This window comes from Ciconia boyciana, chromosome 7 (assembly GCF_034638445.1).
Source record: "Ciconia boyciana chromosome 7, ASM3463844v1, whole genome shotgun sequence".
NCBI classification, from domain to species: Eukaryota; Metazoa; Chordata; class Aves; order Ciconiiformes; family Ciconiidae; genus Ciconia; species Ciconia boyciana.
The window spans coordinates 51234088-51261172 of NC_132940.1; the positions used below are offsets into that span (position 1 = coordinate 51234088).

Sequence of the window (27085 nt, forward strand, 5' to 3'; positions counted from 1 at the left end):
AGAGAATTTATGAGATAGAAAGTGAAACCTTTGTGCTATCAGAGTCAGTGGCTCAATATCTAGTCCAGAGCAGTTAAGGGAAATAGAATTATTATTAACAGTGAATATTTATAAAACATAATAGACCAAGCATTTTACAGTTTTAAGGTGTAAAATGTCAATCATTTTTGCATTTTGGTTTTTTCCTCTTTAACCTACAAACCACATAACCAGTTAATATACTCACAGAAGTACAGAGAGTTTCCATTTAACTTTTTCCTACTTGAGTAAAATGAGTATGCAAAACCATCAAATTAGAGCTGATAAAATGGCTCTATCCATCTAAAACTCTTGTTGTTAAAAGACTTCAAGAAATGGCTCTGTGCAAATATTTTTTAATGTACTTTTAAGTTCTATATTCTTTTTTTGACCTGGCTTTGATGAGGTACAAGCAACCATATATCAGTGGTCACTTAAAATATTTGATGGTGTTTTGATAAGGACTGGAGATATCAAAACAAACAAACAAAATAAAATAAAATCAGAGTTTCAGCCTTTGGAACAGTAAGTGATTTCAAAGAAACAAGATGCAATTTTACTTTTAATTCTGGGAGGTAACAGTTATTTTCTCATGTCCAAATAATTAGCAGAAAGGCTTGGAAAAGGGGACCCCAACTCTCCAGGTACTTCATACTTAACACATGCACCATATTGAAAAAGCAAATCCAACCAACATCTAGGAAAACAACAAACAAGTTACTTGCTCCATCATGTATTAACAAGGCCCCAATACATTAATATTCAAACAACAGCATAAGAGTCAGAAATAACATTTCCTTAGAATGTCAAACAAGTGCATAAGTGCCAGGTGCAGGAGAGATTGTGTGTAACGTAGGGAGGTGGAGGGCTCCCCGCAGACAAGATGAGGGAAGGGAAGAGAAGAGAAGAGATGCTCCCACAGCATTGCATTGGCTGGCAGTTGCTCTTGGCTCCTACAGTCCAGGAGATTTTGGTTTCATACCAGGAGACATTTTTAGAAAAGCACAGAATAGGACCAGGGAAGGGATCCCACACTAGACATCAGCTTGTTGGGAAAGTTTTGTCTTACTTTTTGCTCTGCAGATCGAGCTGGCAGGGTGCTCTGTCTGGTATTTGAAGCACGTCCCTCCTCGCAGCCCCCTCCCATCCCACCACCCCCAGATTTGAGTGGGGCTGCCAGGAAGGTGGTCGGATCAATCGTGGATGCTTGCCTGGCTACTGAGTCACTCAGCTGGAGGTCAAAGCCAAGACTGCAAACTGAGACTCTGCAGTCTCTTCCCAGATCTGCTGCCAAACAGTATGAACAAATCATTTTTTCTGATCTTCAATTTTCCCATCTACTTAGAAAATACTTTGACGCATTTAGATGAAAGGCTATACAAGTACTGCTCTATTACCAGACACTATTTCATCCTCTGTCAGGTTATAAATTGCAACTATTACCTAAAAATGTGGGTATGCAAGTATTTTTCATGGGTTTTTTAGGTATATATGTACAAATGCACACTGCCCAAATGTTCATTATTACTAGACTTGAATTCTAAAACTGTATCTTAAGTATTATGTTTAAGTATTTTTGCAGCTATTATATCTATCCTAATTTCTATTATCCAGACTCCATCCTGTCTTTAATAAGCATATGTAAAATTTTATTTTTGCCACAGGATGGCAGAGAGAGTATAAAGGCACTATTTTACCTTGAACTCACCAGGGAAAAAGTATATACATAAGGCAAAGCATTTTTTCTTTCCACTCTCTCTGTTTGCTCATACTTTTATTAACTAGGTTAAATACTTTGACCTCCCCAGCAAATTACAGAAGATAGTTTATAGAACAGACATATCATGAAATTAAATTGAGAAAGGTCATTTCCAAGAAGAAGCTTAAGTCAGATGTGCAGAAATTCAGCAATCTGCAGGCAAATTGGCCCCAAAACAGATCTCGCTATTCTATTGTTCATACATAGTGTTATTTTAATTGTGTTAAAGTTAAAATTACTGTCATTTCCTTTTTACTTAACAGAGCTTTTAAGATTATTCTTGCAAGCAGCCTTGAGTTACCACCAAAAGAATTAAATTATGTTGTTGTGGTATATTTACTCAATACACACCCAAGATAGCAGAATAAATGACCAGCTTAGCACACAGAATGTTATTGTGGGACTACCCAAAACTCACCTCTAAATTATAAGCATTTCTTCTTGCTGTTATTCTTGGTTCAAGTTTAGTGAATTTGAGATTTTTTAATAGCCTTCTGCCCCAACTTCTAAAGAAAACGAGCACACAAAGCACCATTAAATATTGCAGAGGGCTTTCTTTGAGCTGCATGTGTTATGATTTAACCAAAGCATAATGCACTCCAACTTGCAAAGGGCAGCAGTTCAGTTCAGAGTTATAATGCTTTTTCAAATAACTTCCTGAGCGATAAATAAGTACAAGGTTGACACTGTGCAAAGCTGTTAGTCCAATATCTATGCAAGTCTTTACACAGTCCTGAATCTATTGCTGTTCTAAAAAGGAATGGAATTTTTTTCTTTGGCATTTGGTTTGAATACATTTATTTCTGAACCAAAGAAGGGATGGAGACAGAGAGAGGAACTGGAGCCTGGAGAAGCATACCATGAAGAAACCATGCTTCACATTTAAGTAGCATTTATATTGCCAATGGTATTGGCTGTGTCCTTGGAGTGTTTTCTCCTTTCCCACAACACTCTACTACAAAGAAAAACATTCATAATTCAAAACTTAGGAGGTTGGAAAGCTAGCTGAAAAGGATGAATATTCTCTTTATCAAGGTTCATTTTATATAGAGGGCTACCAACATGCTGAACTAAAGCCAGGTGGGAATGCAGAAAGAAGCTCTGTATCTACAACCAATTTCCAGGAATCTGAGAGAAGTGAAATGTTTAATAAAGTGGTAAGGAAGGACTGCAGGCATCTCTGTAATCACTTTACCAGTGGACCACAGGCATTTAGGAAAATACTGGATTCAAGAAAGAAGTTGGCATGAAGTATGGAGAAATGCCGTGTCTTAGTACTCCACTTGTACCATGAGTCATTCCACCAAGCAACACACACTGAGGGCAGCCCAGCAAAGTTAAAAAATAATGAACCAAAGTCACCTAAAAGCTGATGAAAAGGAAACATAAACAGTAAACTTGGGGGGAGGGGGGCGGAGGGGGAACCTAGGCGTTCCTATTAGTTGCCTTATGAATAATCCTCAGCGTTTCAGCTGACCAAATGTGACAAATGACAGCTGAGATATTTGTTGGGGATTCAGCCCCTTAGAGCAGAAAATAAAAGACAGCAGAGGATCTATTAACTTCTGACATTATCAATATATTTCACTGTCCATTATAGCATGGCAACTGGATTGAAGAAAGACATTACACTTAATGCAATTTTTCTCATGAATGGTAGAGCATGATAGGCAATGTTGTTGCTAGCCTACTCAATCCCACTGCCTTGCACTTGTTCTAAACTCATTTCCTATGCATGAAGATCTATAACTTTACTTCGTATACAATCACTTGGCTCCATTAGGAAAAAAAGAAGGTTTATTTCTTTCCTCATGAAAAGCAAAACTGAATCCCAAACCAGTTTTCTTCAGTAGTTTTTTTGGATCGGCAAGCTTCGTTAGTGGAAGGAAAACATTCTTATGATTAGCAATAAACACTCTTATCTCTTCTAAGATATTTAAAAGAGAAAAGGTAAAAATCCAGTAAACTTCACTGTAAGTTTTTATCAGGAGCAAATATTCTGTGGAAGACATTCAGTCCAAACGAGCTTCCTTGGCTTGTCTGTGAAGTAAAGAAGTAGCACTACAATACAGCATACTGCACATAAAATCTTCAGCTTGAAGATAAACACACCAAAAACGAAAGAGGAGAAGCAGTATTTTTACATATGGGAAAGATAAAAACAAACCTACATTTATAAAATAAAAGTAACTATACAGTAGCAGTATTTAGGTATGAACTACTTACAATAAATGCAAGGGTATCCTTCTTTAAAGTTTCTTTGTGAAGTAAGGAAATATTTGTCAGCCATATGAGACCAATTCCTTTTGCATTAGCAAAGAGCTGCAGTTTTACTTTGCACATATTTAACTCCATTATCTAAAAAAATCAAATAATTCTGTAAGGGCATTTCCAGCAAAAAGAATAAGCTTTGCTTACTACAGACCTCCTATACTTTGTCAACAGGAATTTCTTTATATTTGAACACTCAGATTATGTATTTTATCTATTTCCCTGAAAGAAAGCATTCACTTCTCATATGTTAACACATTTCTTTAGTTCTAGTGATTTACATTGCTCAAGAACTGTATTAGCTTCCTTCATTCCCCAAGTTAAAAAAAACCAAAACAACAACCACAAAACACAACAACAAAAAAACCCAGCGTAGTAAAACACCCCAGATCAATGCCATGAAAAGCCACACAGAGTACACTACCAGCCTCCTATCTTCCAGGGGCTTTGCTCTATCTCAATGCCTCTTCTTGAATGTCTATCAAACCTTGGTGCTACTCTACCATTGCCAGCCTGCAATTTCTTGTGAACCTCCTACAGGTTCACAAGAAATGAAACAGAAACAGAGAGCTCTAGCTGGATTTCTAAAATACCAAGACAAGAAAAGCTTTAGTCACCCTTGTACGCAAGGAAGGTGTCTTGAATTCCAAACTGTAAGAGCCAGGTGAGATTTCACCATCCTTTGAAGTAAGTCTTCCATTCAACAACTATCTTATTTATCCTAAAGGTGGCGCTTGCCCAGGAAAACCAAGAGAACAGAATGGTGGCCATATGTCCTCTCAACCCTTTGCCCCAGTGGTCTCTATAAAATAGCACCACCTGCTTTGCAGGAAGTAAATAAATTAGCACTTCAGGTGTAAGTATTTTGCAAACTTGTTATCAGCTCTTAGGTACTTGCAAGCAAAGGACACTTTGAAGCTGTACGCACACACTCCTTCTAGCAAAAATTAGTACTTATATCAGTGACCTGCGTTCACAAATGCAGTTAGTTTCAATTCCTGCATGAAATCTGTCAAAAAAACACCTGTTTCTACACTTGTCGATTTTTTTCCTGTTAACTTTGAATAACTTATTTGCCATAGAGTTTTAATGCCAGGCATGAGACCTGGTAGGCATTAGTGCTACATGCAGTATTGCATGCTGGGGGCTTCTCAGCTAAGGAATGATGACTAGGTTAGAAGTTTGGCCTTATTTTTGAATATATATGCTTTAATGATAGATCTCATTTTTGGTTGTTTCAGGAAGAAAGTCTGCAGCTAGGAGCTCTTCCTATTAATTTTCTTGGAATTATTTTTAAAGAATGTTAAATTTGTATAAAAATAAAAATAGGTCTTCAGGCTGCAGTATTTTGACGACATTCCTCAAGTGTCTCCTCAGGGTTCTGGTCATAAAATACTCCATGCAGGGAGTAGTTTTGTTGTCTTAATGGCTGCAAAGTTTTCCTCTCCTCTGCAATATAATCTCAATTTATTTTTATTTTTTTATAAGCTTCTGATTCCCAGCATTTGAATGGTGCTATAGCTTTATAATGTGCTTTTGTTCCCTTCAGACTAAAAGTAAATAAGAATGGGAACAGCTTGCCAAGAACAGATCCATTTATTTGCTCAAACAACATTTCAAGAACACCTGCACAGCTGTTTTGGAAACATACTGGTATCTCCATTTAGCCTTTCACATCTGTGTTATCCAACTTCAGGGAGATTATGTCTACCTAATGATGAAAAACGCACAGCATTTCCCATACCTCTGTGTTCAGCTAAATAACATCTCATTTTTCTACTTTTGCCATTTGAACAACTAATATGGATCAATTAATTCATGGAAAGTTCACATTCCCTTTATGTCAGTGATATTTAGAGAAAAAAAATCAAGCCTTGCCTGTGTACTCTTCTGAACAACATTATTTTCAGAATAAGGGAAACACTTTTTTCCAGTCTGAGCAGCACAATGAAAAAAATCCTCTTTGTAGAACCAGGCCAAGATACAGCCAGGCTATGAAACAGATCAAGCACAGGTTTGTGTTCATACACACACATGCTGATGGATAATGAGATGAAGACTAAAAAGCCCTCACCAGACACACATCATAACAGTGACACACCGCAGCAGTCACCTGCCCCAACAGCCACCAGCGATGCTGCAGGTTGGGATGAAAGGCTCGCCTGTGGGATCCGAGAAACTGCACTTGCCACTGGCCCTCTGGATCCATCTCATCCCACCGGCTGTATAAACTACAAGAAAAAAGTTTAATCGGGAAATATCTTCTATGCTTTTCTACAGAGCATATCTCAGTTATACCCTTGATATATAACAGCTCACTCATTCTGACCCTAAGACATCTTTCATTACCACAGAAAGAACAGTTTAAAATTTACACTTCAAGAATACTTTAAAATAAAGATCCCTTGTCTCTACCTTCCTTGCTCCTGTCTGCGTTTATGCAAAAGCCATCGGCCACCCATGCTTTTTTGTTTTTGTCCCTGTTAGAAAGCTGACATCTGGCAAACACATGAGATACAAAGGGGGCACAGTTTGGATGGAAAGTGACATATGCACGTATGCCTGAGTGATGGGGGCATGGGCAAGGAGTCTAAGAGAACAAAAAGTTCATGCCTCATATGGCCAAAAAGCTCTCATACAGATTAATGCATGTGATTGCAGTACACGAACTGAGAACTTCCTCTTTTTGCAAGTAACACTATCAAGATCTTCACTCTACAATTCATGATGGCACGGTGAAGACAAGTCTGAGACAGTCAGATCTGGAAATTTTAAGGCCAAACACTATTTTATATACCATGACTTGTCCTGCTTTACATGGTACATGTTTTAAAGAATGATCAAATGCTTGAAATAGCTGGCTGGTCAATCACAGTTTGCAGAAGTGATTCAGAGATTACAAGTCTCTAAATTTGGCTGTGCCAGAAGTTCATTGTTGCATTGTGCACCCGCCCACCTCTTACATTCACCCAGTACTTCCAAAGATAAAAACTAGCTTTTAGTAACCTATACTTAATACTTTCTGCCTCAACTTCTCAATTTAAAAATGAAAATTACTACTCTAAAAACAAAGTGGAAGACAATAAGGTTGCAAACCTCCTTTTCACGCACCACCAGTGGATGAGTGTACATTGTGAGAGATTAGCAACTCAAGTCTGAGAAAGCTTAAAGCCTGAAGTATTAGTCAAGCCCACTTTGAAGAGTAGGTCCTGATGTCTTAAGGTATTAAATATTGTAAACCATCTCATGCGCTTAAAGTATTGCTCGCATTAACTGCCATTCCAACTGAAGCTGTGAAAATGCAGTGTTTTCATGCCCCATCTGTACTACAGACATTGTAGTAAGGAAGTAGCTTATACTAAATTTGCTCTGCTACCTTCCTCCTCTCTCTGCTCCCCAGTCCCAGAAGATGGAGGCAACAAAATGGTGCTAAGTCATTAGTAGCTGAGCAACTCCTTTCACAACTAAGCAAAATTCTTGGAAAGAGAAGAATGCCAGTTTCAAGACAAAAGACTAGTTCCGGAATAAATTTGTTACTATGAGACTATGTATCTCCCTTGCCAACTTCAGGCACTCTGAGACATTCAACAACCATAAACCAGTAGCAAGTTGAGAAGGCAGGTGCAGAGGGAACAATATTCGGCACCCTAAACACAAGCGAGCTTTTTCAAGAAAATACAGTTTTCTCAGCTACCTAGGTGGCATGGCATCGCCCCAAAGCACTGCCTGCGATATGGCCAATATCCTCCACGCTGGCCAGGCTCTCAGCTTTGCTACTTCTGAAATGGCACTGATGCCAATAAAGGCTGTAACCATGCTGACTGAAATCCTACTTTTGAACTGTTGCCTTACTCTATTAAATACCTTAAGATGAATATGCTTTTATCAGATAGCTGATCTCGCATTTGATTTCTGTGCAAAATAATCCTGAGGGGCACTGCCTTACATGCATCCAAAAAAGCTTTTCTGAAGTGAAGCTCAATCCAGAAAACTAACTTTCCAAAAGCAATAAATTACCAAGAGAAAAAGAAAATTGTGATCATCTCTCTACATTTAGCAGCCTTAGCAACATGTCAGGATATTAACTGCTTCTCAGATCTCCTCCTGTTAGTTTAGGATCGAGGCTGCACAGCTCTGTGCCAATAGCTGCAGAAGGAAGCAATTCCATGGGGTGAATTTTGAACTTTCTTGAGCTTTGACCCATCCCCTCCACATTTTGCCCTCCCCCCAGCCCCGAAATGCACTAAAAGACAGCTGCCATCCTGTAAGTGGCATGCTTTAAAAGCTATGTCAAATGGGAAGATAATTACAGAAAGGAAAAAAAAAAAAGTAATGTAACTAGCAAATAAAATGTTTCACTGAAGATAAAAGCATCTCTTTCCAATTGTGTTTAATGTTTGATTTGTACACAAGAACAAGGTTCTTCAGTACTTTTGAGCAAGACTATCTGCTTCATTAGATCCAGAATAACTTTTTATATAAGATCCAGAAAGTATTTGGGAAACCATGTTGGAAAACCATTTGAAGTGACACTTCCACCTTTTGGGTACAACAAAATCCCGCACCATCAATTCTCATTTCAGCTTTACTGTTGGCTGGAAACTAACTTTCTGTCAGAGACCATCCTTCTTGGCAGCAGCTAGAGGGAAGAAGCAAAACAACTGGGACTTCCTGGCAGTCATAAATTAATTACTTATTCCTGTGACTCTACAGTTAACTCTACTAGTGCAAATCTCAGCTCTAAGAACTGCCAGTATCAATTCTACAAATGCATTTTATAAAGGCTCTGCCCTCTAATTCATGTTCTGCTATGGAATCAAAAAATCCCATAATTAAAAAAAACAACAGTCAAGTAATTTATCTGACACCTCAGTCACAGGGGGCTGCTGAGACAGGTATTGTGTTCCCTTTCACTCACAAAAATAGCAAAGCAGTCTACTCTGCCATGCAAGAAAGTGAGGATTCAGGGAAATGAAGATCCAAAAAATACTTACTTCTTTCAGAACTGAATCCACTGAAGACCATATCAGAATTAAATCAAAGGAAACTGAAACAGATATTCTTTAAAAAGCTCATTGCAGTAGCTGAAGAGAAAAATCTGAACAAATTCTTTCAAGCAGAAAAACAAAAGCAAAACCAGTACTAGCACATGGGAGGAAGGAATGATAAGGGTCCTTTCTAGACTTTTCCATCTCCTTAAATGTCTTTGCCTCCTTACTTCTTACATGCTGCAGAAGGGAAGCTGCTGTGGAAGCCCCGCACTGAATTAACATTTATTCCATGAATACTGTAGATGTGGGGGAAAAGCCATTACAAAAGAAAAAGGCACAATCAAATTGATTTCATTATTATTCCCTCACTGAAAATCTATCTTCTTTTTGGGCTTGCCATAGTCTTATTCCTATCAGCTCACAGTAAGACTGAAACAGTAATCCTTTGGGGAAAAAAAATGATGTGAGAAATACATATTGGAATTACTTGTTGCACAGTGATGTTAAAGAAGACTAAATGTGCAAAATACTACTGAATGCCCTGAATATTTTTTAGGAGTATCAGAGTCAGAATAGTTCATGAATATGAAATAAAACCAAGTTATACTCAGTCTCCTTTTGGTTGAAAATATTAAGAAATTCTCTTGCCCATATACTGCTCTCCCACCTCTTACCCACACCAGTCTCTTCAAGTACTTAACAGTGAAAAATAGAGCTAGATGACAGCAGAACAAATCAAATACTTTACAAATGTCTCATCTGTTGCAGAGCACCTTTATGTCCCTGTACTCCCAAGGTTTCTCATACACTGCTGGAATTAAGGTTGCTGCTTTCCTCCTGACACATGTATCTTCTATGCCCCAAAACAAACTTCGTTATGAGACACAAGAGTCTTTTAAGTGCTTTTAAAAGTAATGAAACTTAAAAATAATTTCCTAATAATGGCAATTCTGGTTAGCCTGTGTGAGTTCCGAGTACTCACATGCTAACAGTACAGCAAAGCTTTCAGAACCAATTCAGGTGAACTGTTAAGAACAAACTCTATTCTGGTATCTGTCAGTTCCTAAGAAATTAATGAGGACACTTCCATACATGTTGCCATCCGCCTGAAAGGTAGTTGTTAGCCTTTGCAAATACTTCATCAAAATAAAAAATGAGAGAATTTTAGCAATGTGAGCATGGTAAACACATTTCTCCCTTCCAACAAATGTGCAGCGCAGTAAACATAGCATTACGTGTCACTATGTGACAGAGTAAATTAATTGTTGCAAACATAGAAATTTAACAGTAAGCAAAGCCCTCATGTATTTGTTGAGGGAAAAATACACATTTAAAAAAATCAAATGCGACTGAGAACTAAAAAAATACATAATTAAAATACAAGTCATGCAAAAAAAATTCTGCAAAAGAACTTCCCCTGTGTGTTACAGGATTGTATTTTTGTGGTTTTTTCCAAGAAAGCTCCTCATAACAGTAAACTGTCTGTAGCTGATCCAGTGGTAAAAATATTATTCTGTTCTTAGTTATCCTAAGAGAACACAGGCAAATGCTAAGAAAAAAGTGATTAACAAAGCCTGCTTTCATTCTGAAGGCCTGAAGATCTTCTGATCTGTAAAGTTTGCCTAAGCACAGGCACATATATAGACGCTCGCTAAGGCAGAGGTGTTCCATGTCTGGAAACAAAGTCAGGGGATATCAACCTCCAAATATTAGCCTGAAATGGAGAAAAGTTCACAGTGTAAAGAGAAATGAAAAGAAAGCAAAGAACTTCCTGTGGAAAGCCATTCCTTGTCAAGCCAGCCCACTTTAGTACAGTATTGAATTGACCACATTTTGACGTATTTGCTTCAGCGTAACTTTAAGTACGGTTACAACCCACTCCTCAAAACAGCAGAACAGGGAAATAAGCAGACACACTTATTTTCAGTAACAGAATAATCTTTTGAACTCCTCTCCCAATCCTTTCAGCTCCAAATAAAGCTTCTGTTTAGGAAATATGATAGCAAGTTTCCTCAAATATGAGCAGGTAAAAAGTGAACTACTGTTTAGATCATCAAAAAGCCTCTATATAAAAAAGGAAGGTTGGTATAGAAAACAAGAAACATCCATCCTGATGGGGTCATTCTGAAAGTATAATGCACTTTCTGTAACGTACACAGGCACCAACTCACATGAGAAATGATTTCAATAGTAACAGAGTAAATAAGCCAAAACACAACACTTAGAGAAAACTCCAATCTAAATATATCTACAATTCATTTCAAAAATATTCATCAATAAATAGAATTTCTGTAAGAACAATGGCAACATGCAAAGAAACTACCTAATACAGTCAAGTAAAAGCTGCTACATTAATTTAAAATTACCCTTTATTTTTCACAAGTTTTTCCAACACGTTGTGCATTTTGGCACGGTAGACTTTGAGATAGTTTGCTTCAAGTTTCTTTAAATTACAAACAGTAGATACAGTAGGAATATTTTGAACCAATTTCTTTAAAATAAACGGCAAGTTAAGACCCTTAGCTTTAAAAGGGAGACTGCCACAATTTCATTTTCCTGATACAAAATTCAAGTAATTTTAAGAGTAGAAAATGGTTTTTATAAAACACCCTATTATTAAAATTTACCAGCTTTCTGAAAATAAACATCAAATTTCCAGTATCAATTGGGTGCGACTACACATTTAGAAAAATAACTCATTTTAAATGAAGGTCACTTGGTGAAGAAAAGTAAATTTTCAACAGGATGAGTTTTTAAAACAAATTATAAACCATTTTTTCTTAGCTAAATTATTTAATCCTTGCTCCATCTCTGCAATTAATTTATTTTTTCTTCTAAAGGCGTACATTTCAGTATTGAAAATGAATTACAAAAACAGGCTACTTCTCCCTTCAGTACTGAGATGTTTTCCCTTCAGTATATATCAGCATATGGAATTATTGCTTATCCCCAACAACTCTATACAAGATTCGCTTGATTTTGGTTTTATGCTGTGGTTTTTAATTGGTTGGTACCAAATATACATACTACAAAAACTTTAGCTATGTCACTTTACTGAATGAAAACCACAATAAATTTTTCAGATAATTTTCTATCTAGGGTTGTTTGGGGTTTTTTTCAACAAAGAAGTGGATTCATTATAAAATGCTTTTCCATTTTCCCTCCTTACCTACTCTTTAAGACAGCAGAATGGAAAAACAAGCAGGACATCTTTACTTTGTGACTCAAGGCTCAGAGCAGATATTGAGAAATCTTCAACAATTTTAGAACATTTTCTTTTTTTCATTCTTTTAGCTCAAAGTAACTTTGCTGTCTAGGAACAGTAACTTAAAGTTTCTTTTATCACCATCTTCCAGAAGAATTCTATAAATAAATGTTTATGTAAAGAACCAAACGCTGCTGAAGAGGGCAAAAAATAAAAAAAAAATTAAGGATCAATAAATGATACTGCAATGTATCTTGTGCCATTCAAGATAGGAAGTCCTTCATGTAAATGAGTAAGTCTTCCTGGGTGCATGAAACTCCATCCTTTCCTGGGAGACTCAATGGAGCAGTTGTACCTAAGAAATTTACATCCACCTCCCTGCAGCAAAAACAGAAACAAAACAAAACCTCAAATGTTTACCTTGTGTTTTAATTGAGTAAGTTCCTTTTTATTTATCCACAACTTAAAATATTTTGCTATTATTAATAGTCTGTTAAGAATATATATTTTTTTTTTTACTACCCCTACTAACAAGGTTGTTTAAATGACACCATCTTCAAAGCAATCCATAACAGACATGCATTTGCAATCAAAGATTTCCCCTTGCTTTGCTTTAGCATTCCCTGGATAACAACTCATTCAAGCAGCAACTCTGACAAACAGATCTTCAATAACTTTACTGTAGATGATACCAGGGAGAAGCAAATCACGTTCACAGGCCCTGTTCCAGGACTGCATCCCTATCCAGGACAGCATTTAAACAAATTTTAAATTAATTAATCTAGCTGTTGCTTTCAAACTGAAGGTGTGTTTTCTAAAGTAATAAGTTTGAGAAACACACTTATGGGTGTTAAGTAGGACTGTGAATAATACAGGTTTACAAACAAAACAGGTTAAGTTTCTCTACTAGTCAAAGCTGGATATTACTGCCACTGCCCTGCCTATCTCCATACTCTGGGGACTGTTTAGTTAATTTATTTTCTCCTCTGATATTGATTCATCTCAAAAAAAAACCCAAAAAACCAACAGTTGAAAATTTTCATTCTGTGGCTGATTGAAAGAAGAATCATTAGAAAAGCTGTAAAGAAAAGAAGCCATTCGAGTCAACTTGAGACTATTTAAAGTATTTTGAAAAATTGGTTTTCACTGTACAGGAAATAAACATTTCAGAAATGTTAAAAATGAAATGGCTAACATCCCCAAAGAGTTTTTCTTTAAACCCCTTCTCCCCCACCATCTGAAACCATTTTGACCAATTCAACCTGACTGCATCAACAGTTCTGCAATCAAGCAAATTTAGTACTTGTCAAAAAACACCAAGGAATAATATATCTCAATATGTGACATGCACCTTTTCCTTTTCAACATGGTCTTTAAGTATATCCATTTGGGCTCTAGTTTGAGAACAATATTAGACACTCAAAGGAGATTTTTTAAGTCAGTAAGCTGTCAACTTACTTGAAAGTCCTCTCCTACTTTGTTGAGAGCAATGTTGATCGTGAATGTAGAGGAGTCATGATGAGGTCTGAGTGACCGTTGTCTGTCAGGGCTATATTTTACAACAAAATTCAATAAAGCATACCCCTGAAACAAAATATACAGTCAGACTTCAACTTGTGAACTTCCAAGTCACAAACAGGATTCTTGGGGTTTTTTTTGTTTAAAGTTGAGTTAACAACAACATTCACCTATAACTACTGCTACATCATGTATAAACTTCCCAACCAAACCAAATAGGGTATATTCAATAAAATACTTAGAATTACTCATGCCATGCAGTAATCGTCTGCAAAAATTTTAAACACATACCTTGGTATAATAGCCAGCAAACACTTTTAGTGTTACTGGTGCAATGAACTCTCTTATGAAATGCAGCCATTCATTATCCAGTCCGATTTGCTTCATATGAATATCATCAGTTGGGACATTTTCATAACCTCCAGAAATACGACTGTCCTAATGAAAACACCATAAATAGCCTTGAAATAGGGACATGGAACCCTTCTGGCACTTCTACAAATATTTATTTGAAATCTGCAGAATCACAGAACTGCAACAAAGCAATGCTTTAGTGGGCCTACGTGAGCTTGCTGTACAGTAATTTCACAGCTAACTGCTGTGGAAAAAAAATGCTGAGCTACCAATGAGCAAAGATGGACATTTTTTTAAACAGTAAGTCAATATTTGGGTGTGTCGCCTGTAAATAAGGGCTTCCTGGGGTAATGGTTTTATTGAGATGTAGATGCAACTGAAGTTAGATCAAGAGAGTACAGACCACAACTTCACATGGTAATAAATGTTGAAATAATTTGAAGATAAAAATATGTTAAAATCCTTTCTGGAGGCTTCTCCCTGCAGTAAAATAATGATTGTAATTTATCTCATTTCCAAGGTACCACATTTGTGAGTATGACAAACATTCCTTCGATTTTAGCAGTAGTTAATGAATATCTTGAACTTTCTGCAAACAAAAACACAACAGCTCATAACATTTGTGAGTAATTGCTTAGGGGGACACGTCTGACAAATTAGTACTGAAGAGGTAAACAAGTAAAACTTCTCTGAAGACTTATCAACATATCAACAGCTAACCAAGATCAGTCTTGGATAACTGTCAGGTAACTACTACAGCAACTGCACCACTGTTAGTGTCTGAACTTGCTCGTTCAAGGTTAACTGAGGAATGTGTCTAACTCTACTGAACAACAAGCTACATGGTAGAATAAACTAAGCATTTTATACCACAAAGTGGATGTCTCGGGTCATTGGCAGTTGTTGGAATGTTTATTTGTTGCAGTACCCTGTAACTTATTATCATAAAAGTACTCACTCATTAAGGTCATGTTTATATAGGCTGACACTTACTTGGTGTTTTCCACCAGACCATTGTCCAAAATGTTCCATTTCTTCTACCAATTCATCACAGGCAGTGTCAGAAAATATGGGAAACCAAAACACATCTGGACATGGCTACAAAAGAAAAAAAAAAAAATTTTTAACTACATTCTTCTCTTTCAGTGGAGTTAAGCTTTAACAGCGATCTTTTATTTCCAACTGCTAAAAAAGGACATCTTCCCTTTTCTTGGTTACTAAAGAATATCAGCTGTTCTCATTGGAGCCAAAATTCAGATACATTTCAATAATTAAGTTTTGTATTGATCCACAAGTACATTCTCACAGAACGAAGCAAAAAACTATGAGCTACCTTATAAGCCATGACCCAGCAATAACAGCTGCATCAGTGTAACCACATATTCTGTGCCTTGGTTGCTCCAAACAACAACCCTGATCTTCTACATTACAAGCTATTAAGAAAAACAGTTTAAAACTTAACATCATTTTCAACACAAAAACAATTTATCCCAGCTTCTTGAGGAAGCAAAGTTCATTAAATCACTGTCCCTAATTGTCACAGAACTGATCATCCAACACTAATACAACAATTATCATCTTAGAAGTGCTCTGTCCAGGTCAGGTGCATGAAAGCAAGCAGCCAGGCAGACAAAAAAAAAAAAAAACACAAAAACCAAAAAACCTCTTCATATCCAGCAAAAGGCCTTACCTTGGATTCATGGTTGTCAGACCTTAGGAATCCATAGGGCAAGGCACACCCCAGGGAAAGTGTCTAGATGAGCTTGCCTTTACTAGATACCAGAAAACACAGCAATCTGCTACAGGAATTTTATTAGGCCTTCTGCTAGCGGTACTAGCTAGTTCAAATAAATAAGCTAAATACATCTGTATTTTGGAGAAGGCAATTACTTGGACAACTACATTATTCTGAGCAATCTAGCAATTATTTTTTGGACTCCTCTCATCTAGTTTTCAAAATGGCAAAGATTCAGTTCTGATCCAAAACATCAAAAAGCTGTTCAGCCACAGACCAAAACAGCATTTGCGTGGAAATAGTTACTGTATGCTGATTTATTATCAGTCAGTCCCACAAATTTTTACTTATACCCACCTGTTCTACTATATTATCGGTGAAGATCTTTGAGTAGTTGGGATTTATGTAGGTTTCCTTCCAGTCCTAAAAAACATGATTTTAAAACATTAAAACAGAACAAATGAATTTATAAGTGACAAAAAATAATATATATTCTATTCATTTGCTCTACGGAATGCATTGGAAACAATTAAACAATTTCTTATACCCATAAAAGAACTGGTTCTCATCATATCAAAAATCATGAAATCTGTTACATCAGGGTCATATCTCCAACTCCTTACTCTGGTCATCAGTTGGCTTATTGATATGATATATTGTAATTCTCTTAAATGGGTGGTAGAGAACACCTTTTAGTACACAACCAATATTTAGTGCATAATAAACAAATGTTCTCCATGTTATAATACATAAACTTTACAATTTTTTCAAATAAAATAACTGTTTCATCAATAATTAGATGCATACCACAGGATTTTCAAATATCTGCCAGAGGTCATTGTTGTAGTGGGAGGTATTGTAATTGGCTGTAGAAATAAGTCTTCCAAATTCATGTCTGTTGGTAATGTACATGAAAACACCCTATACCAAGTAGAGAAAATGTCATTAGCAAAACTGACCATCTTAGCAAAAATAATTTTTTTTAAAAAGGCTGTTTATGCCTGCACTTTCATAAAATATATCACACGCTTGTACATACCTATTATACACGTGCTGTTCATTTAGCATCTTTAATTTTCAAATGGTTGATTCTAATCACCAACTAGCATTCATAATTTTTTTGTTTACAAGCATTTGAATTTATTTTCTAATCACATTAAACCAAAACATATATTGTTCATAATGTAAACCCATATACAGTTATAGAAAGGAAAAAACAGAGAAGTGGTTGGTTGATTTGTTTTCCAGAAAACCTAAGCAGATACACTGGACGCACCTCTTCTCAAACTGAAAATACTCACACAAGAAAACCAACATCTAGGGTTTAGTTTCTGATTAAAAACTGAAAGAATAAGCTAACAATAAAAGGTCTAATGGAAGTCAGAACAAGAAACTTATTTCAGAGTATTCACTACATGATCCTTCTGGTGAATTGGCCTGAAATAAAAAGATATTGGCAAATACAGTGTATAAGAATATTCAGATCAGGGTACAAAACAGCTGAGCACGGTGAAGTATGTTCACCTAAGCAAACATTGCAAAATATGTACAAGATATCAGGTGTGGTAAGATACAGCTTTATTATCAAGCTATTAACAGAAGATGTTAACAAAACTCTCTTGATTAGAAACAGTAGCAGAAAATAGTCTTTCTTAAAAGAAATTTAGGTTCCATGGGGTTTTTTTAGTTTAATGTTTTTCAGACTAAAACTTCACTTCCAAAGTGTTTGTGACTTTTGGATTTGCAGCAGATGAAGACATTATCATTTGGATACTTTGGTATTTCTATGTTTTTGTCTGAAAAAGAGTTAAACTGTTAGAAAGATAATCATTATGTTAAACACGTGCCCAGTTTTGGGCACTTACCAAATCATAAAATAGCTGCAGCAGGGAGAATAAGGAGGGTCTGGGTCAAGAAAAACAGCTTAAAGTGACACGGATTTCACAACTGCCCTGTGTGGTCACCGAGGGGACCTGGCTGACCTACTAGTGATTTGAGCTTTAGTCCTTCCTAGACTGCTGAATCAGTTTTAGCTACAGAAGCACAGCTTCAGCTCACTTTGACCTCAGAAGCACTGAGAAACCTCCCTGAGGAAACAACAAGCCTCTCTAAGACACTCTGAGCTGGTCATGAAGAACCTGTCCCTGGCAAAAACTTGAACCTTTAGACGACTGAAGAGAAAGCTAGAGCAGTATTTCATTAGAGTAAGTGGACAGAGGAGAAGTATCTTCCTGTGGTAGAATAATACTGCACATAATAATAACTAATTAATAAAAAAAATAAAGCAACACCTTTGGGGGTCTGAGCATATGGAATGTTTCCGAAGAAGGGGAGTCTTTTTCCCTTTGTAAAGTCTAAAATGAAGGAGAATCATCACATCAGTTTTCTGATACATAATCTCTTTCTCTTTTTCCGACTACTATTAGGTTTCCACAGTTACATTAGGGAAATAGCAGCCTTTGATCAAAAGCTGATATGCCTTTACAGACAACATGCATCTCCAAGCAAAGCTCATAATACATGTCAAAGCTGTTTCCACCAGCCCCTTCTTATCTGCTGCAATACAAAAACAAGCACGTACCAGACCATCTTACAGCACAGACTGAGAAAGAGGAAAAGAGAAAGCAATTTTCTGATGAGCCAGTCAGATTAGTTTAATGAGCGCATGGGAAGCACAGGTTTGCAATAACTGATGCTGAGAAGGTTGAATACAACAGAATTGGATGGGGATGTTCTGAAGAATCAGTACAAACAAAGGAGATCATGCCTTGTTATGAGGGAATAAAAAAATTAATACTTGCCAACTTTTCTTGTTCAATTCAGCAAAATTATTTTTCAATGCTATAGTGTCTGGAAATAGGTCTGGTTTAGGTCTTATTTGTTTCTGTGCTGAAACTAGTGTAAATATCAGTAGAAATGTGGATTTACATATTCATAATTTTACAGTACAAATACGTTTTCTCTCATTACTTACAGCTTAATGCAAGTAACAAATTTCTGATACAGTTTTAATCTATCTGGAAAAATTAATGAGTAATTCATGCTCTCTAAGAAGATTCATACAATTTCGTAAATCACTTAAGCTTTTTATATCAACACTGCCCATCATTAGTTCAAATATGTATCTACTTAAACATAAAATTGCAAAATATTCCAACTTAGTCTGCTAGAAGTTTCACACTGTACAAAAACGTGCATAATAGAGATGCTCTAAATGCATTGATAAGTTTAAAGTCGTACACAGCGGAGAAGTTGAGCCCTCTTTCATCCTGTTGAGGTTGCGTCAATGAGGAAGGTATTTTAACCTCAACAGGAATTTTCAGCGCATTTAAACAAAAGCCATCATGCAGTCAGTGCACTAGTGCACTAGCTTGGCAAAAACCTCTGTTCTCAACAATTTAAAGAAATACACCTAAAATGTTCTATGTCACAAAAATTGGCCAGTACTTTGAATTAGAAGTAAAAATATAATATCCAAGATCAATCAAGTGAAGCAGTCAAGTGTAGCAGGACACGAAGAAGTCTGTGTGTATTTAAAAGTAAGCTGTTATAGATACACCTTACCATTTCCCTGGCATTCCTGCAGAGCGCCATATCGGGATCCAACTTATCACGCATAAAGTAGTTCTTTTCTTTCATCTCCGATCTGAGAGTTTGTCCCTTAATTAAGTATATATTAGCCATATAAGGAATATTCCATACTCCTCTGTAAAAAAAAACAAACAAACAAACAAACAAACAAAACAAATGCAAATAGTTTAAAGCCATGAAAACTAATTTGTTGCCTATTCTATCAAATCAGCATCTCTGTATTTGCTGACAAGACTAAGCAAGTTTCAAGGAAATGAAGCTGAAAGGTTCTCAAGACATTTGAAAAACTACAGCTGGACATCATGGACATCTCAAACGTAGGCGTAGGCAGTAATTCAACTTTTATGAAGTATTGTAATAAAAAATAGAAAGGTCAAATTCTCTAAAGAGTTTTAACTACAAATGTACTTCATGTTTCCATAGTTAAGGCAATCAGTCAAACTCTTTTATAATATTATTCTACACTACCAGATGGAGAAAGTAATTCTAAGACAGATTTTTAAGCGAGTTTAAAGACTTCACTGAAGCTTCACACAGCTGGTCTGACCTCCTCACACAAATAACCATGGAACACAGCAGGCCACGTATTTATGTCAGCTGGGCCAATATCAACAAAAAAGCATTGCTGTCACAAAGCTCACTCTGCAGATTTCCTCCCTCCCAGTGCCACGAGCACATCTTTCAGTGCGATTGGAAATGAGCCAGTCCTATTCAAGCAGTCAATCTATTTCAGACCTTTTTGTTCTTCCAGGGCAATGAAAAGGCATCACCGCATGGGAAAGTCAAGCTTAGAACAACTTACATCACATTGCTTTAGGGGAAGGACAGACCCAAAAGGCTATGTGACAAAAGTATTTCTCAAGAGCTCCTTAGGATATATCTGACCTAATATACAGGAAGAAACACATGAAGAAATTATAGTTGTTCAGCTGATTAAGCATTTACCCCAAATAGATGAAGAAGTCATTTGATGAATGCAACAATCATTTCTCTTGAAAGAGGTTCCTGGGATACAGAGTTTTGGGTTTGCTATTTGTTTGTCTTGACATTTTCCGTATTATGCACTGCTAGAGCAACCAGACACAATCAGACAGGTACTAGTAATGACTATGTCCATTACTAATACCAGCTCATTGTATTAAACACTTTGCTTTTTTATTCTAGCTGTGAACAGGAAAAAATAAATGGGAAGAAAAACTTCATTCCTATGAAATAGAAAAAGCTAAACAATAAAATTAACCTAAGCTTTTCAGGAATACCAGATTGCATGAAAATGTAAGAATATGTTGCTGATAACCGTAATGGGTGCCTTGACTTTAAAAATTAGCTTACAATTACTTACACTCTGTTCCCTTGGACAATTGCAACATAATCTTCTGAGCGAGCATAATAGCCATCTGGGCTCAAAGCACCCCAAAAATTGGACCAAAGCTTCCCATGACGAGTTACAAGCGGAGCAATTATCTTTCTGTGAAGTGACATATTAAATAAGAAAATATGAACTGTTATATGTAGACCGTATGTCAAAATATACCAGCTTTCCTCAGTTTTGAGTATAGTGTAGTTAAAACACCAATGACTGTCAAATCTCAGAACAGCTATTCTGAACTTAAGCTGGAAGAAACAGCATCCAAGTACCCACTGCCCAGAAACAACATCAGTGTAGCAGAAGCAAAGATTCCCATAAATCAGAGGTGGCTTCATTTTCAGTCAAGCAAAAAAAAATACTGCCCATAGCATAATGGCAAAAAGCATCACAAAGTCAAAGACATGGAAAAAAACAAAACAAAACTTAAAACACAGTGACACTTAGCTTACCCAAAATTTAATAGACTCAAAAGGGGAAATCTAAGTTGACCAGAATAAAAATAATAAAACAGTACTTTGTTTCAGAGGGCGCCTACTGCTAGATGTATTTTGCAAAGCTTCTGTTTCTTCCACCTAGTGTACCTGGCTTTTAGCCTCTTTATACAACAGTAAATATTGCAAGGAATATACTGCAAAGGACCGACAGACACATCTTTACTTAAGCTCCATCCCTTCTCACTAGTAGGTCAAAACAGACATTAGTAATTTGTCTTTCTGTGATACACCTGAGATTCCCAGATTTGTAACTGAAGAGGCAAACACCACCTACCTACCTAACATGGGAAGTTATAAATTGGCAGGACTGAAGTGCACAGCATTCACGGCGGGCCCAGTCTGCTGAAAGCTGCTGCTGATAAAGTCACACCTTTGTATAACTTAAGAGATCATACTAATACAAGGAGAAACTGGTCATTACAGCTGCTTCATCTCCAATACCTTTCCACTATTTTACTGTGTCTATGATTTTAAAAGAAAGTAATAATACTGCAATACTAGAGTAATAAACTCTAGGGAGTTTTTGTTTGGTTTTGTTGGGGGTCTTTTTTGTTGTTGTTTGGGGTTGGTTGTTTTTTTGGTTTTTTTTAACATTTTGTGTGTGACCAACTTTGAAATCATTAGTCAGTGAAATCTTAATTCATTTCATAAAACCTGCTTACACCACACCATTCCCTTCAGAGGAACTTTGAAGCATTTGAAATTCACACCAGGAATTGTTGCTTGACAGGAACAAAATGCTGTGTGAATTGTTGTCCTCCGAGCCCTTTATGAACTATGGCAATCAAATACCACAGGTAGACAAGGAAGATCTAACTCTGCAAGAACAGACAGGATCTTATTTTCTCTGGATGGGCCCCAGAGAATCCCTTCAAGTTGGAGGAAATTCTGAAAGATCAAGAGATATACTACACCTGTTCTGTTCTATCAGTATTCTTAAAGTTTTCGGGTTTGTCAGCACGACATCTGCATCTATGCTGAAGTAATATTCACATGCTTTATCCTGGCGACAAAGGTCCCTAAAAAGACAAAAAGGAATGGTTAACTCGCACACGTCCAGAAAAGATTCACAAACAACAAAACAAAACAAAACGCAAAAAAACCCAAACCACAACCAAGTGCTCTACTCATACATTGCATTAAAAGCCCTCTGCAGTATAGTAAAAGAAAGCTGTCTTTAGATTACAGTAGTGTGATAAACTAAAAGAAGATTTTAAAACATGGATCAGATACCTTATATTTTTCTTTTAATAAACTAAGTGATCTCTAACCTTTACCAAGTTCAGTAAGAGCTACTACGTGGTGTCCTCATGGAAAACTGGGGGGCGGGGGTGGAAAAGCAAGCCACTAATTTATATAGATGGATATCAGTACAGTCACTTACTAGTGAAGTATAAGCTTATTAAGTAAGCTTCTCTAGTCAGTAACTGCACTGGCGGTAACACTGTCTTTGGGAAAAGATGCTACACATGTCATCTGCTGATCTGAATAGTAATTGAAACTTTATGGAGAGTGCAATACAAAAAGTATAAAGAAATATATATTTAAAGACCTTTTGTTAGTCTTTTTGTGACCTACAAGAATAACACAGTTGATAAAAAGAAACATAAAAAAATTGCACAGCCAATGAATGGAAATTAGAAGAAGGAACTGATTTTGTCCCTCTATCAGAATAAATTATTTGCATAGATTCCCACACCTTCAAGAGAAAGCTTCAACCAAGCAGAAGACACATTCTACTATAAATATAAAAGTAAGACACACAGACTACATTTGTATGTTTCTGACAGGGTACACTTGCTAGGCTACGATCCGGTATAGTGAATTCAGCTTTCCCCTGCCAAGAGAATAGTAGGAGATTATAGTAAATCAAATATACTTTTAGAGGAAGTGGAACAAGGAGTAGCTTTCTATCATGCAGGTGGTATTATTGATTTTGTCCATTTTCCCCACTGTTATCGACAGAACTTGCATTAATTCCATCGTAACAGTTTGAAACATTAAAATTATTTTACTTTCTTGCTTTAAAATGTCTATAAACACTGTTTTAGTTTAAGTTCCATATGATTTCATTGTTTGTGACTGTTTTCTGCAAAGGAAAATATCTCTGTCACTTCAGAAGATCTGATAAACAGTGGATGTGACAGGCTACATACAAGTCAAGGCAACCGCTGGCATGGCTTCCTGCCTGCTCCTCCTCCGTTCCCCTCCACTACCTAACACAGCACTTCACTCAGTGTTTAGTCTGTCTCCAGTAAGGACTACTACTTATCAACACCTTTTGGGTCTTTTTCTTCAAACTGTCTTCTGCTCAGAGGACTTCAGAGGTATGACTTTGTTGGAATCACAGTAGAAGGCAGAGCTTTTTTATTCCATAAATTTAAGCAATCATTCCTCTTCAAACTTGACCACTAAAGATGTAGTAATGATTTGAGACAAATTTTTAAAATACCAAAATAACAGAAATGGTCTCCCCACTACTGCTGAAGTCACCGTGTTTGGACACACACCCAGAGTTTAAACCTTTGGTCAGTCTCTGGCTTTGCTTTAACTGACATCTCTTTCACTGACAGTTTTCTATGTTATGTATACATGTTTTTATGACAGCAATTCCTTAATCAGCACTTGCTCGCATAATTGCCCCAGTTGAAATCAGCAGGTTTTATTTTGGCCATAACACAGCCCAGCAATTAAGTCTCGATGGCATTTTCCATTACTAGCCTATTCTGTTCAAAGCTTTACAACTACTGAACACAATTCACATATAGCTTTATCATTAGCATAATTACAATTATTAATAGTAGTCTGACTTTTATATTGCACTTGACATTAGATGTTAAATTTCTTCCAAAAATATTCAGCTCCTTTATCCTCATTCTACTAATGAGGAAACTAAACCTGAGAGACCAACAGACTCGATGCCAGTCCAGGGTTCCAGCCACAACACTGGCCAGCACCTCCCCAAAAGCAGCTAAACCTTTTGCTGCTAACAAAAATATGAATGGAATTAATGTTTTTAATTATGAAAATGTGAAAAAACAAATGGAACAGATTTAGATTTAGTTGTAGGCAAACATGACTGGAAAATTGATTACATAATTTCAAAATGTATGGTCTTTCAACTTTTGCCTTCACCCACCCCCCTTAAATCCAGAGCCAGAGAATTCTATTAAAACTGGTCCAGTGTGTTTAGTCTTGAAAATCCTTCTGTTCTTCATTCACATAGTAATCCAAAACACAAAATAATAAATTACAAGTTTTGGTCTAAAGTCACATTCACTCATTCAATAATCTATTGAGAACTCTTTGAAAGCGTTACTGCCTTAAATAGTCTGGAAATTCAGCTGCAGCACAAATCACCTACAATGTGAAACCTTTAACTTCAACCTCTGTAACCAAGAATATTAAATATATGTATTTATATTTTTATATATATATATATATGTGTGTGTACATACATATAAAAAGGCCAAAAATCAAGGCTACTATTCTGACTGTACTCTGACTTATTTTTTCCCCCCTATTTCCTTCTATATAGCACTGAAAACAGGATCACCAAATGGCAAAACGTCATGTTTAAAGCATAATTCTCCTTGCATTTCCAGATACAAGTCACCATGTCAAATGTGAAGTATAAGTTTTGCCTTTGCACTTTTAAGGTCGCTAACAAAAATCTCCACAAAACAATTCCCGTTTCGGATATACAAAAAAAGAGTTGTAAAAGTTTCTGTCAAAATCAAGAAAGCAAGCCTACTCTTAAGAAATTCATGCATCTTCTCTTCAGGCTTTCAATGTTGCCAAGTAGCTTTCCCAAGGAAATAAAAGTAAACCTGGATATTCTTCTGTTTTAAAGTATTACCTTCTTACAGTACATGCTAACCTCTCCAGATGTAGAAATCCCAGATTATATGAGGAACTACTTATTATGTATATCCAGGTCGCAGCAAGGAACAAGTGGAAAGTGCTTTCTAGCAATACTCACATGTATAGTAATATACTTCCTAATCTAAATTCAATGGCTAAAACCTTTAATGTACTTGCTTTACACTCCACATGCTTATAAACTAAGACCAAATATTGAAAAGAAAGACATATTTTTGTACCTAACTTAAAGCCATTTCAGTGTAACAATTAACAAAAAATTAGTAGAAAGCCAAGATTTTTTTCTTGGAAGTGTGAAGTGAAGCTCAGCAGATCACTTTACAGTATTTTGCAATCAGAGCGATGTTTAACTTTGCTTACAAACCGCAAACCCATCTGCAACAGTGACCTCATCTGAAAAGGCAAAGTGTCACTGCTCTTCTCTTCATCAAACTTTCCACTGAGATATTCCAAGGGGCTAGTTGTTCACAGCGGTAAGACATACAGTCTACTCAATTTCTTTACCATTGAGTAACGTACACTTTTTTGTAGACATAGTTCGAATTTGTAATTAACCAATGTATCATTTTTATACCCCTCACAGTTTGGAAATATAATTCCAAATGTCGACTGTGAGCCCAAAGAGAGAGCACTTACACCATTTGACAGACCTCTGAAAGAAAAGGTGCCCCAGACACAAGTCTGCAACACTCATGGAAAGACTGGGTGACATTGCCTGCCATTTAGGATTACATTTTGCATTTCTCCAGATAGCCACAACAGTATAAAGCAACTCTTACCCCCATCACTAAAAAAAAGAAAGGTAGCCACAAAACAGATAAAGCACTAATGTTTAGTTTTGCACCTCAGGCTTAAGTATTGTTGCCACAGTTACCACACCTGGAAGCTACTTAAATCAGATATGGGTGGGAAAGTTGTTTTTCTTCTGCAACACTCAAAGTTCAAAATGTTCCTCCTCCATCTGAGGCTGAAACCCAAAACTGCTGAAGTGTTCAGGAGAAGCAGTTCCAGAAAATCCAAGTCTCCAACAGAAATCATTTGACATCTGGGAGACACAGATTTAACCCCTGCTCTTCCTTTAACCACAGCCAAGATACTTGCCCTACTCACAGGACTAAAAGGGAGTCCTCCTGCATCCATGCCACCATTTATCAATACCAATGGGAGCTCAGAGACATTGACTTAGTATCTTCTGACTTTCAAGAAGCACATAGGAGACCCCAAATTCAGCTCAAAATTCAACAGTGAGGTCAATGAACTCTCTAACTAATACTGATCTCTCTACTGTTCTTCCTGAAACTTTTGCAAGCCTTCAATGTGGACTTTCATTAAAATGTGCACATTCCCACTAAAAGTTTAGGTAAATCACATTTTTTAAAAAGTTCAGGAAAAATGCTACCTATTTCTATTAGCAATATTTTTGAGGGAGGAAAAAAACAACCCCCCAAAAAAGAAACCCTGAAGTCTGTAAGTACTGGGAGAAAAAAAGATTATGGAAAATAAGCTTTTTATAAATAAAACCTCAGAGAAGCAAATGAGATAAATTCCTGTATTTCCCCACTTTCTCTTACTGCTTGAACATATTTCATAGTTATTTTACATTTTCTGTCATAACAAATTCTGTAACAGCTGGATGAAATCTCATCTCCAAACAAGGCAAAACCACAAACGAGTTTTTTCTTAAAGAAAAAGGGAACCAACTGTAAGAACGCTAATATGTTTCTTGTAGACAAAGGCTAAAAAAAAGGAGACATGGAAATGCTATTTTGGGCTTTCAAGGGATGTACATGCAGAGAAAATACTCAGACAACATGCAGCTAAACTTTCCTTCTCTTTATTCTACTTTATTTTCCTCCCTTTTTATTCTGCTTCAGCCCATGGTAAAGCAAGCTCTGCAC

General features: G+C 36.5%; 1 protein-coding gene across 4 annotated transcripts in view; it reads right to left on the minus strand.

Moving 5' to 3' along the window:
- Nucleotides 1–358: 358 nt before the first annotated feature.
- PLOD2 (procollagen-lysine,2-oxoglutarate 5-dioxygenase 2) overlaps nt 359–27085 on the minus strand; it is a 66984-nt gene continuing 40257 nt past the window's right edge. The window contains exons 11-21 of one of the 4 annotated variants that reach the window (XR_012043579.1): nt 22220–22324; nt 20785–20910; nt 19416–19557; nt 18143–18205; nt 16659–16772; nt 16209–16274; nt 15110–15214; nt 14054–14200; nt 13703–13828; nt 4004–12622; nt 359–2283 (exon numbers count right to left, since the gene is read on the minus strand). Coding sequence is in view for 2 of the 4 variants with exons in the window: in XM_072868855.1 (XP_072724956.1) it covers nt 12467–12622; nt 13703–13828; nt 14054–14200; nt 15110–15214; nt 16209–16274; nt 16659–16772; nt 18143–18205; nt 19416–19557; nt 20785–20910; nt 22220–22324 (1150 nt within the window). In the remaining 2 variants the exon portion in view is untranslated. Of the gene's footprint in view, nt 12623–13702; nt 13829–14053; nt 14201–15109; nt 15215–16208; nt 16275–16658; nt 16773–18142; nt 18206–19415; nt 19558–20784; nt 20911–22219; nt 22325–27085 lie in introns of all 4 variants that reach the window. The other 3 variants (XR_012043578.1, XM_072868855.1, XM_072868856.1) reach the window with 3 other exon arrangements.